The sequence below is a fragment of the Mytilus edulis genome, chromosome 3, assembly GCF_963676685.1.
Source record: "Mytilus edulis chromosome 3, xbMytEdul2.2, whole genome shotgun sequence".
NCBI lineage: Eukaryota > Metazoa > Mollusca > Bivalvia > Mytilida > Mytilidae > Mytilus > Mytilus edulis.
In genome coordinates, this window is record NC_092346.1 from 45731038 (window position 1) to 45746898 (window position 15861).

Below are 15861 nucleotides of genomic sequence, written 5' to 3' on the forward strand. Positions count from 1 at the left end.
CATGCAAATCTTATGTCATTTTATATTATTTGTGTATTTTTTTTTTTTGTAGAAAGGGATAGTTTCACCATTAAATATTGATTCTCTGATCTCACTAAATGAATATTCCTGTAGTGTGGAATTGTAAGTTTGTAATAATCTGATGTGTTCTCATTGTGTACAGTTGAAGAAGCACGAAATTATTACCCTTCCAGGGCACTCAAGTTTCTCACTCAAAGAATACTGAAGCATATATCTCACAATATTTGATTCTAATATTTTTCTTTTTTAAAGGTTGTTTTGGCAGTCTTCCAAAAACAGAACATTTTGTGACACATCTTTCTGTAGCGCCTTCTTGATTTTCTGTTTTTCTGGGTTTTTTTCTTTCTTCCAAGTCATTTTAAATTTATATGGAAGCTTTTTTATTGTACTTTTTTAAATTTTGGTTTCCGCCATGTCCACATTGGTTTGTTATATTTTGTGTTATTTTCAGTGTTTTATCAAAAATTCTTATCATCATCATGTTTTGATTGCGTTAAAATATCCATATTCAACAAGGAAAACGACTTACCCTCTGATCTTTTCTACCAGCTGACCAAATGGTTTTTCCCAACAATACATTTTAATGACTCTCATCCCTGATATAATTTCATTCATAACTTTTACTCTCTCATCTGTATGTACCGCTGTCTTGTGCCTGCAATGTTAAATTCTCATGCAAAAATATGTTTAAAAAGTCCACTATGTTCGGACAATGCAGTATATTTTTGAGAGGGTAAAAATGAATGGTTATCTGAAATGGTGCTCTGTGTAATGGTTGTAATCATATATTTCTGTTTTTTTTTTTAAATCTTTTAACAGGCAAATAAATTTTTGCAGCTATGTTTTTAAAAAAAATACCCATTGTGACTATCCTTTAGAGCAATGCTTGTGGTGCACATAATTCTTCCTTAACATATCTCAGTCAAGGAGCAAATATATTTGCATTTTTTCCCCCACTCTTACCGAATTTTCTGTGATTTTAAGGATGTCAGGAAAGAAAATAGTAAAGACAAAACATCAATGTTTCATTTCAGTATATAGATTCAACATTTTAAAAGTTTGCAAAATTGGAGAAATTTTAAATCATATTTGGCTAAAAGGACCAATTTGACCAAAAATAATTCCTTCATCTGGGTATCAAATAATGTTTTACTGAAAAATACTGTTTTTTGCATTGTGACTTGTGTAACAATTTTATTGTCAGAAAAAAATCAGCCTGTTGAAATCTTTCATTTGAGTTTGTAGAAAGGATTCACATCCAGCTTTGAACAGGGAACAGTTTATTCTTTACCTGAATTTGGAGAAAAGTTTCCCCATCCAGCTTTGGACAGGAACCAGTAAGAGCAACACACCAAATCCTGCCATTGCTGATGGTCCCAGTTCATTCCACAATATAATTAAAACAGGAATTGCTTGTGCTGGTCCTACCCACAGATAATGTAGAAAAATAGCTGCCTGTTAAAATTAAAAAAAACATTTAATATAAATGATATAAGATAAACAGACCTACAATAAGTTCGCCTAAATTTGTTGATTTCTGTGTCATTTGGTCTCTAGTAAAAAGGCGTTTCATTGTCAATCATACCATATCTTCAAGTGAAGCAAATAAGTTACTGATATAAGAAATAATTAATTTGTTAATAGCTGCTGACCCGTCCCAATCAAACAGTTCGCCCTAGGATTTCAGTAAGGTTTGTGTTACTCAATCTTAAATTTTCTATTGGGGTTTTGTTTTCGTTTTTTGTAATGACGTTGTCAGCTTTTCTACGACTAATGAGAAAATGTTCCCTTATAAAATCTTAAGTCTTTTTTTGTGTACATAATTCATTTGACAACAGTTAAAATCTCAACATTTTTATATTACTTTTAGAGATTTTCAGTAAAGTTATAAAAGCATAAGATTATAAAACCTACCGTGTCAAATCTGTTTACATCATTTGACATTAGATTAACTATTTGACCTGTTGTTGTCTGCCCTAATGCTGTATTATTTAAACGTAATGCCTGAAACAGAAAAGAATTACTTTGTGATTAAGTTGTCTCCCATTTCGCCTTCTATTCTAATCATTGATATTATGTTGATAGTCCTAAGTATAAAGCTTAGTTTTATTACAACTGTCTCATAAACTTAACATTAACCAAGATAACTAAACAAAGACCAATGAACCTTGAAAATGAGGTCAAGGTCAGATGAACCATGCCAGGCAGACATGTACAGCTAACAATGCTTCTATACAACATATATAGTTGACCCATTACTTATAGTTTAAGAAAAATAGACCAAAACACAAAAACTTAACACTGTGCAATGAACCGTGAAAATGAGGTCACCGTCAAATAAAACCTGCGCGACTGACATAAAGATCATAAAATATTTCCATACACCAAATATAGTTGACCTATGGCATACAGTATTAGATAAAAAGACCAAAACTCAAAAACTTAACTTTGACCACTGAACCATGGAAATGAGGTCAAGGTCAGATGACATCTGCCCGCTAGACATGAACACCTTACCATCATTCCATACAACAAATATAATAATATAATAATAATAATAAATTCTTTATTTAAAGAGGGTAAACTCAGTTAGTTACAATCAACTAATCTTCCCTGAGGCCCTCAAAAATATAGTAGACCTATTGCATATAGTATGAGAAAAACAGACCAAAACACAAAAATTTAACTATAACCACTGAACCATGAAAATGAGGTCAAGGTCAGATGACACCTGCCAGCTGGACATGTACACCTTACAGTCCTTCCATACACCGAATATACTAGCCCTATTGCTTATAGTATCTGAGATATGGACTTGACCACCAAAACTTAACCTTGATCACTGATCCATGAAATGAGGTCGAGGTCAAGTGAAAACTGTCTGACAGACATGAGCACCTTTCAAGGTACGCACATACCAAATATAGTTATCCTATTACTTATAAGAGAGAATTCAACATTACAAAAAATTTGAACTTTTTTTTCAAGTGGTCACTGAATCATGAAAATGAGGTCAAGGACATTGGACATGTGACTGACGGAAACTTCATAACATGAAGCATCTATATACAAAGTATGAAGCATCCAGGTCTTCCACCTTCTGAAATATAAAGCTTTTAAGAAGTGAGCTAACACCGCCGCCGTAGCCGCCGTAGGATCACTATCCCTATGTCGAGCTTTCTGCAACAAAAGTTGCAGGCTCAACAAAAACCTGGGGACGTTATCGGAAAATTTCTTAAAACACATACAATATATTATCTGTACATGTAAACACTTTATTGTACAGTGACTTGTAGATATGCATCTGAAAGTTTGGAGAATCCTTCTTTAATATTAAGCAAATATATATGAAACACATCAGATTTACATAAGAAAAAGTGTGTTATTTAAGTCCTACATTATAAAGGCTTTTTCAGCAGCACTATTCCAGCTAAAAATATCAAGCGGGGTAAGATGTACAATCAATACTATTATCTAATACTGTGAAATTTACTTAGAAAATAGGTAAAATTCCTGTGATGGAATTCCACAATAATTGTGAGTTTAATCTTCTGACCCTTAAAAAAATAGCAAAATTCCTTTGGGGAACTCAAAAAAATTACGAGTTCAACCAGCTGCCATTTTTTTTGAAGGGACCGCCCTTATAAAAAAACATAAATACTCAAAATCATACCGACCAATGATTCTGAACAATTTATTATCAATTTTCCATCTGATTGCCAACACTTATCTACCATATGTATGAATGTTGCATTACTGAGACATGCATGCAAATTCTGTATTAATTTGAAATTGACCTGCAATTAGTTGTCCAATTAAAATGCCTAAGATAAAAGATATGAGGAAGTTAACACCAGTTAAAACATAAGAGAAGGTTATATCAGATGGTTAAAATAGTATTTAATGGAGTCTGAGAACGTTAAAGTACAACATAAGGTAATCTCAGATGCTCAAATTGTATCTGACGGAGTCTGAGGATGTCAACACCAGTTAGAGTACAAGATAAGCCTAACGGTAATCTCAGGTACACAATGGTATCTGATGAAGTCTGAGCAGTGTGATCATCTTGAAGATGTCTAATTATACTGAACCAGATGCTCCGCAGGGCACAGCTTTATATGACCCCAGAGTTCGAACCCTGAACAGTTGGGGCAAGTATGGACACAACATTCAAGCTTGATACAGCTTTGAATTTGGATTGTGATTAAATAGTTGACACAACATAGGTTTTTGACACAGAATGAATGTGGTCTAAGAACTTAAACTTAAAAACTTAAAAATTTTAAATTGGACATTTACATATTATGGTCCAATATCCAAAATCTAAATCTAATGGTTAGATTCAGGATATCAAAGAACCCCAAGAATTGAACTTTCAATTTTGGACCCTTTAGACCTCAATGTGGACCAATTTAATAACCGGGCCCAAATATCAACCAGGTGCTCCGCAGGGCGCAGCTTTATACGACCGCAGAGGTCGAACCCTGAACAGTTGGGGCAAGTATGGACAAAACATTCAAGCGTGATACAGCTCTGAATTTGGATTGTGATCAAATTTTTGACATTACATGGTTTTTTTTTACACAAAACAAATGTCAAGATTTTACAAATCAATTAAAGATTTCTTCTTCAAACTTTTTAAATCTAAAATTAAATAGTTGATCATGACACAGCATAGGTTTCTGACACAGAACGAATGTGGTCTAATGAACTTAAAAGTTTTTTTTTGCCTTTGAGCAATTCACTATGCTGTTGAATATTAATCCTCTCAAAAAAATGTTTGAAGAAATTTTCTTTTTATTTATGAAATCTGAAATGAGAAAAATTTAACCCCCCCCCCCCCCCCCATTTTTTTTTCACATCCCTGTTTCCCTTTTTCCAAAACTGATATCAATTCAAATTTCTAATGGAGTTTGCAACAATAACTACTCTTTTAAATACATCATAAAATATTAAAATGTAAAATAAAGTGCTTGTTATCACTGAATGGTAAAGATTGGTTGGTAGTAAAAGTGAATATACATTGTTTATTGTATAAAACAATAAAAAAAACTTCATCAGCAACATTTTATATTGGCAAATTTCCAATGAAGTTATTTACATAAAGTTATTGGCAAATAAAAATAGAAAATGACATCATAGTCATGTCTGGCAAATGTCCAACATACATTATCTAAAAACATTTTAGATAAGATAAGGAAAAAAAGCTTCATCAGCAACATTTTATATTGGCAAATTTCCAATGAAGTCATTTACAGAAAGTTATTGGCAAATAAAAATAGAAAATGACATCATAGTCATGTCTGGCAAATTTCCAACATATATTATCAACTACTATTCTATACAAAGAAAGATAACTCCAATTGAAAATTAATTGCTATTACACAATATTGTGCAATTAGATATTTCTTGCTATTGTGCAATACTGTGCAATTGAAAATTTCTTGCTATTGCACAATATTTCATATGGAATCCTGATTTGGACCAACTTGAAAACTGGGCCCATAATCAAAAATCAAAGTACATATTTAGATAAAGCATATCAAATAAGCCCAAGAATTTAATTTTTGTTAAAATCAAACTTAGTTTAATTTTGGACCCTTTGGACCTTAATGTAGACCAATTTGAAAACTGGACCAAAAATTAAGAATCTACATACACAGTTAGATTTTGCATATCAAAGAACCCATTTATTCAATTTTTGATGAAATCAAACAAAGTTTAATTTTAGACCCCCATTTGGACCAACTTGAAAACTAGGCCAATAATTAAAAATCTAAGTACATTTTTAAATTCAGCATATCAAAGAACCCCAAGGATTCAATTTTTGTTAAAATCAAACTAAGTTTAATTTTGGACCCTTTGGACCTTAATGTAGACCAATTTGAAAACGGGACCAAAAGTTAAGAATCTACATACATAGTTAGATTCGGCATATCAAAGAACCCCAATTATTCAATTTTTGATGAAATCACACAAAGTTCAATTTTGGACCCTTTGGGCCCCTTATTCCTAAACTGTTAGGACCAAAACTCCCAAAATCAATACCAACCTTCCTTTTGTGGTCATAAACATTGTGTTTAAATTTCATTGATTTCTATTTACTTAAACTAAAGTTATTGTGCGAAAACCTAGAATAATGCTTATTTGGGCCCTTTTTTGGCCCCTAATTCCTAAACTGTTGGAACCAAAACTCCCAAAATCAATCCCAACCTTTCTTTTGTGGTCATAAACCTTGTGTCAAAATTTCATAGATTTCTATTAACTTAAACTAAAGTTATAGTGTGAAAACCAAGAAAATGCTTATTTGGGCCCTTTTTGGCCCCTAATTCCTAAAATGTTGGGACCAAAACTCCCATAATCAATACCAACCTTCCTTTTGTGGTCATAAACCTTGTGTTAAAATTTCATAGATTTCCATTCACTTTTACTAAAGTTAGAGTGCGAAAACTAAAAGTATTTGGACGCCGGACGACGACGACAACGACGACGACGACGACGACACCGACGCCAACGTGATAGCAATATACGACGAAAAATTTTTCAAATTTTGCGGTCGTATAAAAATCTAAATACATGGTTAGATTCAGCATATATCAAAGAATCCCATAAATTCAATTTTTGTTGAAATCAAACAAAGTTTAATTTTGGACCCCAATTTGGACCAACTTGAATACTGGGCCTATGTTCAAAATCCAATAAATGTTTAGATTCAGCATATCAAAGAACCCCAAGGATTCAATTTTTGTTGATATCAAACAAAGTTTAATTTTGGACCCCAATTTGGACCAACTTGAAAACTGGGCGCAAAACAATAATCTAAGTTCATGTTTAGATTCAGCATATCAAAGAATCACAATAATTCAATTTTTGTTAAAATCAAACAAAGTTTAATTTTGGACCACGATTTGGACCAACTTGAAAACTGGGCCCATAATAAAAAATCTAAGTACATGTTTAGATTCAGCATATCAAAAAACCCCAAGAATTCCATTTTTGTTAAAATCACACTAAGTTTGATTTTGGACCCTTTGGACCTTAATGTAGACCAATTTGAAAACAGGACCAAAAATTAAGAATCTACATACACAGTTAAATTCGGCATATCAAAGAACCCCAATTATTCAATTTTTAATGAAATCAAACAAAGTTTAATTTTGGACCCTTTGGGCCCCTCATTCCTAAACTGTTGGGACCAAAATCAATCCCAACCTTCCTTTTATGGTCATAAACCTTGTGTTGTTTAAATTTCATTGATTTCTATTTACTTATACTAAAGTTATTGTGCAACAACCAAGAATAATGCTTATTTGGGCCTTTTTGGCCCATAATTCCTAAACTGTTGGGACCAAAACTTCCAAAATCAATCCCAACCTTCCTTTTATGGCCATAAACCTTGTGTTTAAATTTTTAATGACGCCAACGTGATACCAATATACGACCAAAAAATTTTCAATTTTTGCCGTCTTATAAAAATTTACAGCTTGAAAAATAATGACTGTTTTAAAGGTAGTCCAGTAGTACAAAATTGGTCTGTTGCAATGGTATGAAGTGAAAATCAAATCAAATCAATTTTCTACTTACTTTTCTGTATAATAAGGAACAGCAGGCAACACGAAGCTGCATACCAATTCTCTGAACTCCAAAAAAGTATGGATGATGAAATATAGCTAATATAATGGCACACAGACTAACACCCATGGCATACATATAGGCATCTGTACTGCTTACTGTAGACCCAGGAGTAAAATAACGAATAAGCTGACCTAATAACAATGGTTGAGCGATCTTTGTTCCTTCCTAATAAATGAAATAATAATAATTAAGACACATACAATTCTATTGAACAGATAAGGTCATTGTAGTTTCTTCATTTAAGCATTACATTCAGAATAAAAAGCATTTTAAATATAATTCTAGATTAATAAAAACCTTGTCTCAAAGGGTTTTCATCCTTTTTTTCTCCTTTTTACCATTTTCCATCACACCAGTAAGCAACTTTGGCAAAGCATTTGATTTCCTGTCTGTTTTCTTATTTTTCTTGGTTGTTGAAAGAGATACACAGTCACTCTGTATTTCGACAATTAACTCTGCTTGTGAGTGTTCTGTTTATATGCTAGACACTTTCCATTCTGAAGAAAGACTCTTTAGTAGACTTATGTGTATGTACATATTCTTATGTTTACATCCAATATTAAGCCAATGGAAGTTTCTGAGAAAGTTTTGATGAAAATATTTGTTTGACAAACAGACAGACAGACAGACAGACGACTTGATTGCAATATTAGGGGTGTGGAAATGCTATGCCGACTCGCCCGACTCGTGCATTTGAACAACCAGACAAGTAATTATTTTTGTCTTGGTTGCCCGTGGACGAGTAAAAATATATACAAGACAAAGTTCAAATCCAACAAAAACATAAAATTAATTTCAAAACGTATAAAGATGTTTAATTTATGTAAAAGAAACCAATGTTCAGCAAGTAAAAACATCAATGTTCATGACGATAAATTTACATAATAAAAAGGTAGGCAAGCAAGACAAAGAGTCATGAGTCGAGTAGAAAACCTTAAATGCAAATGGAGGACACAGCTAGAGTATTTAAAAAAAAAAAGAAAGCGAGAATTTCAGACATCGTATTGCTCCTGGCTATCTATGGAAATTCGGAAAATAAATTAAGTTTTTGTCCTACTTATAGATGAATGCAACATTATTTGTTGTCAAGTGGAAAATAAAAGGGACGCATTAATTGCCAATCAAGACAATGATAAATAATCAAGAAAAAAACAAGTGTGTCAGTTGAGAGAAACACCACAAAATCATGCAATAGTTATTATTTAGTTTACATTTCTTCAATCACTGTCCTCACATTTAGTATATGTACGTATACCTACTGGCTACAATTTTTATTCAAAAACTGCTGCAAAATTGTCCTTTACATGTCATTTCATTGGTTGGTTTGCCGTTAGGTTTCTGTCCCATTGATGTCAACCCATTTCCTACTTTCCTAATGTTTTACACATATAGACAAATATATTTCATTTGTGATGCACAACAGTGCTAAGTAAGATTCATATATTAGCTAACAAGAAATACTTCAATATTTATTGGGATCATCAGGGCAAGTAAATTTTTTTCCGGACAAGTAAAATTTTAGGTTTCACTTGCCCGGGGACAAGTGCTCACAACAAATATTTCCACACCCCTGAATATCACCCTCGTATCTAGATTTGGGCTATCATTATCAATACAGTTTCAGAATTTATTTTAAGATATTTCTTTTCAGTGAAGAACCTTATTATTCCATACCAAGCAACTTTCTCAAAAATAAATCATATGAATCATAACAGAGAATTTATGTAATCCTATATTTTGATGATTTTTCTTTAATATATATCTCCATGAAACCTTTTAAAGTTTGGATCAATTAACTATAGGAATGCTACAGAATGCATAAAATCCAGTATTTATCATAATAAATAATGCTTTAAATGATATGTGATACTTCATTAATTGATAACTAGAAATGTTATTTCATCACGTTAATTGGATTTCATGTATAAACACAGACTCATATGTCATATATAATATATTTTTTTTACAAATGGAAAATTTACCACACACATCCTTCCTATTACAACTGAAAAATCACATGAACCAACTGCACTTATTTGAATTAATCACCATACATACAGTGGTGTCCATTGGTACAGTGCACTTTGTTTAAAAAATATTTGTTCTATACTGTATATACTATTATGACTATCAACCACAGAAAAAAAAAATGTTGTCTTTTACAGATTTATTTGTATCTTTGTTAGAATAAGTCAGTTGTGTTGTTTGTCTGTGATGTATGTTTACACAGTTTTGGCTGCTGGATCCTAATTACTGTCATGTTATCCAATTGGTCAATATAATGGAACTATTCACAACTTGCATACAAGTTGGAGGTTTAGCTAGCTATAAAACTATGTTAAATCTACCATTTTCTTTAAAAAACAAATGCTTACCAAGCCAGAAATTTCACTTTGTTTTCTATTTGTTCTGTTGGTTAATATAGTTTTAAAAGTGTTTGATTTTGTCAGGTTTGAAGGACTTCCCCTTTTAATTTAACTTGGACAGAGATGCCTATTGATCTGTATATATTACAAGGCAAATACCTATATTGAACACCTGTGCATTGCCCAAGCTTTGATATACTTACATATGCCCGGTATACAAATTTTAATTGATATTTTATAGTGTGTCTTTCCGTGTTGTGATCTTACACTATTGTTTCAGATAAGGGTGAAGGTTGGTACCTATTTAAAGTTTAAACCCACTGCATTTGTTTGCATCTGTCCTAAATCAGGAGCCTGATGTTCAGTGGTTGTTGTTTGTTGATGTGGTTCATAAGTGTTTCTCGTTTTTTTTTTAAAGATCAGATCGTTGGTTTTCCTATAGTCAATTTTAGGGCTATTTATAGCTTTGCTTTTCAGTGTGATCAAAGGCTCTGTGTTAAAAACAGTACGTACTTTGACTTATAATGGTTTACTTTTTCAAATTGTGACTTGGATAGAGAGTTGTCTCATTAGCCCTCATATCACATCTTATATCTATGAATAATCAAGGCACTATATTCAAAGATCATGTTGCAAATCTAGATAATTTTTGTTTTTAAGTGTCTAAAATTCAAATTTATATGTACCTCAATAAATAATATCAATCCTAACAAAGCATATTCAACACCAAACATTCGTATTAGACATTTTAACAGACTAGGTTTTCCACCTGATTGTTTTTTCCTTAATTCTTTATTCCATTCTCTGCAAAGAGAAAAGAAAACAATGAATAATTTAAAAACAAACTGTTACAAACTTTTGACAACATTTCCCATTTCCATTCTCAATTTTAATTTTGTTTGTAAAATAACTCTTTTTTATTCAATACTATTTTGTATATTATATACTTATTCTACAGAAATATCTACATAAGGAATGCCTGTACCAAACTTATGTCAAACTTTGGCACTATGTGTGTAAGTAACTATTCTGTCTTTCACTCTGTCCTTCCATTGTCTTTCAAAATTGGTTTGCAAAATTGTTGAAAAGTATCAGCCTAATTCAAACAGGGACAATTTAATCTTGTGTAAAACAAAAATCTCATAAAGGACATTTATTATACCTTTGGAAATTTCTAACTTATAATTGAAAATATAAAACAAAGGTGACTTTCTGCTTATATGGTCAGACAGTATTTGTTGAAATTGAAAGGACAGGAATATACAGCCACCATTTACCCACTTAAGACTGGAGTCCCAATGAATTGTTCATGCCTGTTACCACAGTGCACTTCTACAGACTCAGACATGCAGTTGTTTAATATCAAGATATCAACAGACAAATACTTTAAACTGTATTTTAGATTAAAACTTTTAAAAAATGCACAGAAAAACATCTCTATCGTGATACAAAAAATGTATGATAAACTTTTCTAATTCATCATCCCTTATCTGATGAATCTCTATCACAGACATTCTAAATTATGTCTACTTTTTCTTATCTCTCTTTTGTATGAGTCAATGCAAATGTAATACATCTTTGAGACAACAACCTAACAACAGAGAAAGCCAAATAACATTGTATGGGCAACACAGTCTGTGTGTTAGAATACAATATGTCAAGCTCTAAATTCCCAGTCTAGAAAAGTGGCTAAAGCAGATAAAAAACAAGAATGTGTCCTAAGTACACAGATGCCCCATCTGCACTATCATTTTCTATGTTCAGTGGACTGTGAAAATGGGATAAAATTTCTAATTTGGCATTAAATTAGAAAGATGATATCATAGGGAACATGATTACTAAGTTTCAAGTTGATTGGACTTCAACTTCATCAAAAACTACCTCGACCAAAAACTTTAACCTGAAGTGGGACGAACTGATGAACGAACGGACGAACAAACGAAGGGACGCACAGACAAGAAAACATAATGCCCATAAATGGGGCATAATAACCAGAGAACTGCCATCAACATCAAGTACTCCAGCAAAATAAAAATTAAATCAAGATATTTATAAGCAATACAAACGCTGGCCAGGTTAAAAGAAAACCTATATCTATGACCTACAATTACCAAAGACAATCACTGAAGCTCCTGTTTTGAAACTAGCACATGCCTATGTGACAGAAAATGAAAGAAGAATGTATGTGTCTGAGGAAAACAAGAATGCACATTCTCACGCTTCAAACAAATGAACATTGAACTGACAGACGGACGGATGGACGAAAAGACAGAAGGATTGAAGGTCAAGGGTAAAATTTAATGCCCTGTTGCCTACAGCAGGTGCATACAATACAGTCTAAATATTTCTTGCACTACTACAAAGTATGTTTACTTTTCTAATCTGTCTCCTAAGTTATCTGATGAGTCTTGTTCACAGACATTGTACATATCATCTACTTCTAATCTTCTTTGGTAGCCTATCTTAAACAATGGGTTCAGCCACCTAAAAAATAAAAGTAACAATTTAAAATTTATCAAAATACAGTTACGTAATTGATTAATTATACAAGCAATAATTGAATCTAGCAACAATAAAAATTAATTAATTGATAAACTGATAAACTGCTCACCTGACACCTGTAATTTAATTAATCTTGCTGCATGATAAATGATCCCTTTAGTGATACATGTATCAACAGCTTTCAGAATGATACATGTAATGATACATGTATAAGAAAGCTGCTAGCAAGTGTTAAAACTATAAAACAAGGTGTAAGAGAAAACAGAAAGGGCAATAAGTACTGAATAGCACCAAGAATATTTGATTGTGCATCTTTCAAGTGTTACAGTCATGACAATATATTGCATGTCTAATCCTTTTAGCAACTATTTTTCAAGAATGGATCTGTTTAAAAGTTGCTGAGAAAAGTGTAAGACATCAGAATGTTTTCTTGTTCTATCCTCATAGTTAATGAATGATTGTGGTCCAAATGTCTGTTTTTAAGGAAAACAACATATTGGTCCATATAACTCTCTTTTGCTTCTCTGGACCATATATGTGGTCAAAGTCAAAAGCAAATTATAAGTAGAAGTACAAGCATGGTAAACATAAATAAAGAGTAGTCTTTAAAATTGCTGAATAGTCAAAATAAACTAGACAAGTTTGTTAATTGATGAAAGCAAGTTACTCGTAAATCAATTAGCAGCAATTATTTACAGTCATATCAGATAAAGACTTTTTCATTAGGCGGTACCAATAAAGATATTTTATTTTTCCAAATAAGTTCCCAGGGGACATTTACAAATATAATCTTTACAAAATACAATATTTTTACAAGACATTCATATAGTCAACCTAAATGTTGATATGGAGTCATACAGGCTGATCATATAAATAAAAAAAATATTCAAGGGTTGCAATTCCACTAGATTTGGCAAATGTCCTCCTTCAATTTCATCTACAGTAACTTATTTATTTACTCTTTTTTTCAAAATTTGCTGGAAATGTTTATATGATTGTTTAGCTGCCAGCTAATACTAAACAATACAGTAGATTAGAAATTATGGAATGATAGCCAGTTCCCATGGGGGGGGGGCATCTATTATATTGGAGAACCACATGCATGCTATCATCTTTCCTCAGATAACAACTTTTTTCGTTAGGCCATACTTAAAGTAGAATGAAATAAAAGCCTGTTATTGGAGGATGCTATATGGCTATTATTCCTGATCATTTCCAAAGTAATTTTTAAAGGCCAAGAAATAGATGGAATAGTTTATATTATATATATAACATAGTCCTTTTTTTTTTTATAAAACAATCAGATTTGAATGATAACAGCTAGTTATATATATCAAATCTCATTCTAAGTGGTGGGACCTTTCTTGTCATCTATGATCAATCCAAATTATGTTTCAAGAAATAGTTTTAAAATTCTTATCTTTTACAATATGTTTCATTCATTCCTCTAGACAGATGTATGGATAATAGAAACAGATGGTTGTAGTAACTGCAGGTCTTAATTTTTACCTCGTTTTAAAAATGTTATTTTTTAGGGATGAAGGTTATTTCAAAATGCTTATTCAATAATTAATGTGAGGTTTTTATTAATGACCATTGGCGGTTCCAAGGGGTGTGGGGGTGTTCAGAGGGTTGGAACCCCCCTTTTTTTGGACGATCAATTCATTTGAATGGGAGCATAAAGTTGGAACCCCCCCCCCTTTTAAAAATGGCTGGATCCGCCCCTGATGGCAATTATGCAACTGGGCGCATATCACAATAATAACATGTATTCTGATATATACACCTGTATGCACCTTTTTCGGAAATTTCTTATAATTAATCCATTCATCGAAAAAATAAATGAATGCAATAATATCTGAATTTACCATATTTCAATTTTGTAACTGTGCATATAAATTCTAAAGACTTTGTTTGCCTTTTCTTACAAATTGCCTAAAATGCTTGATCAAATTGCATTTTGAATGACATAGATTATTTTACACTGCACTTGCTTCATGTTAACAACCTTTCACTAGTGATGAGATAAACTATTTTTAAACTATTTAACCAGTTGATCGGTTTGTAGAGATGAAATCAAACTGCAATTTGGAAAAACATTTTAGCAATGGTATAGATAAAGGAGAAATGCTTTAAGATATAATTGTATGCATGTAGTAGTATTCAACGTCAAAAATCAAATTAGTTGTCAGAATTACATGAGAATTTGAAAGATTTTTTTATTTTTTTTGCTAAGTATGGCCTCATTACTTGTCATTCATGAAAACAGGTACATGGATATTGCTTATTCAGATTTAAGATAAGAAGATATCCTAACGAGAACAGACATACCCCATAATGACTTTTTGTTTATAAGAAACTGACCAGATTGATGATATATGCCATTTTACCATGTTTACTGCTGTAAACACTTCACCTATAAAGTGCAAAATGTCACTTAGAACACAACCATCTATTCTTTAACCAAAATAGTTGTTGAAATTCATTCATTTTGAATTCTCTAGATTGCAATCAGATAAATCAATCAAAACTGAATTAAGGAGAAAGCACAAAATCAGGTCAAAATCAGGATTAAAACAGCTTACTACAGTTTTGTACAAGATGCATGATCTCACCGACTTTTTCACAATCCTATTGAATGGTGTCATATCAATTCGAACTGCATGCACCAGCATGTACAGGCATTTTTTAATGATTTTGAAATTTCCTTTCTAAAACAGATATTTAATTTGTTTGTTCTAAGTTATTTATTTCAAATTAATTTTATACAGTTACGGTTAATGCTGATTATTATTCTTTGCTTTGTTCAGCTTTTGTAATTCTTTTTGTAATTCTAAAGGTAAATTATAAGATTTTTTGAGAAACTCATTCCTACACCCAAAATGTGTAAAAACAGGCCTGGAAGTTCAAGGTATGTAAGGCAAATAACAGAACTATATTTTGGCCTATAAACTGATTCTGGACGTTTACAAGAAACTGACCAGTGGCTCTTTTCACCAAATTTTTTTTACAGAATATGAATGGAATTGTTTAGTCATCATCATTTCAGTATTACTAATACCATTAATTCTGCTCTGCAAGATTTTTTGTGAAAACAGTCGTAGATGTGATTGTTAAGATGTTTTATCATGTTTACGCCAGCAATTACACACTTAAACTTAAAGTGCAAACTGAAAAAAAATCTCAAGAAAACGTTAGAAGTTCTGAATGATTTTTAATAGAAAGTAAATTATAAGTTGTTGAAAAGTTATTTGAATATCTTCAGATTGCAATCAGATAAACAAATAAAAAAACAAAAAACTTAAGGAAGAAGTCAAAACAATGATAAAACAGCAGT

The 15861-nt window shown here is 31.8% G+C and overlaps 1 protein-coding gene across 7 annotated transcripts in view; it reads right to left on the bottom strand.

Annotated features, from left to right (window-relative positions):
• The window catches only part of LOC139514304 (ATP-binding cassette sub-family C member 4-like), a 109894-nt gene that overhangs the window by 79085 nt on the left and 14948 nt on the right, over positions 1-15861 (bottom strand). For all 7 annotated transcript variants that reach the window (XR_011662594.1, XM_071303351.1, XM_071303354.1 and 4 more), the window contains exons 2-7: positions 12396-12506; positions 10709-10826; positions 7606-7821; positions 1936-2025; positions 1313-1476; positions 551-676 (exon numbers count right to left, since the gene is read on the bottom strand). Coding sequence is in view for 6 of the 7 variants with exons in the window: in XM_071303351.1 (XP_071159452.1) it covers positions 551-676; positions 1313-1476; positions 1936-2025; positions 7606-7821; positions 10709-10826; positions 12396-12506 (825 nt within the window). In the remaining variant the exon portion in view is untranslated. The remainder of the gene's footprint in view (positions 1-550; positions 677-1312; positions 1477-1935; positions 2026-7605; positions 7822-10708; positions 10827-12395; positions 12507-15861) is intronic.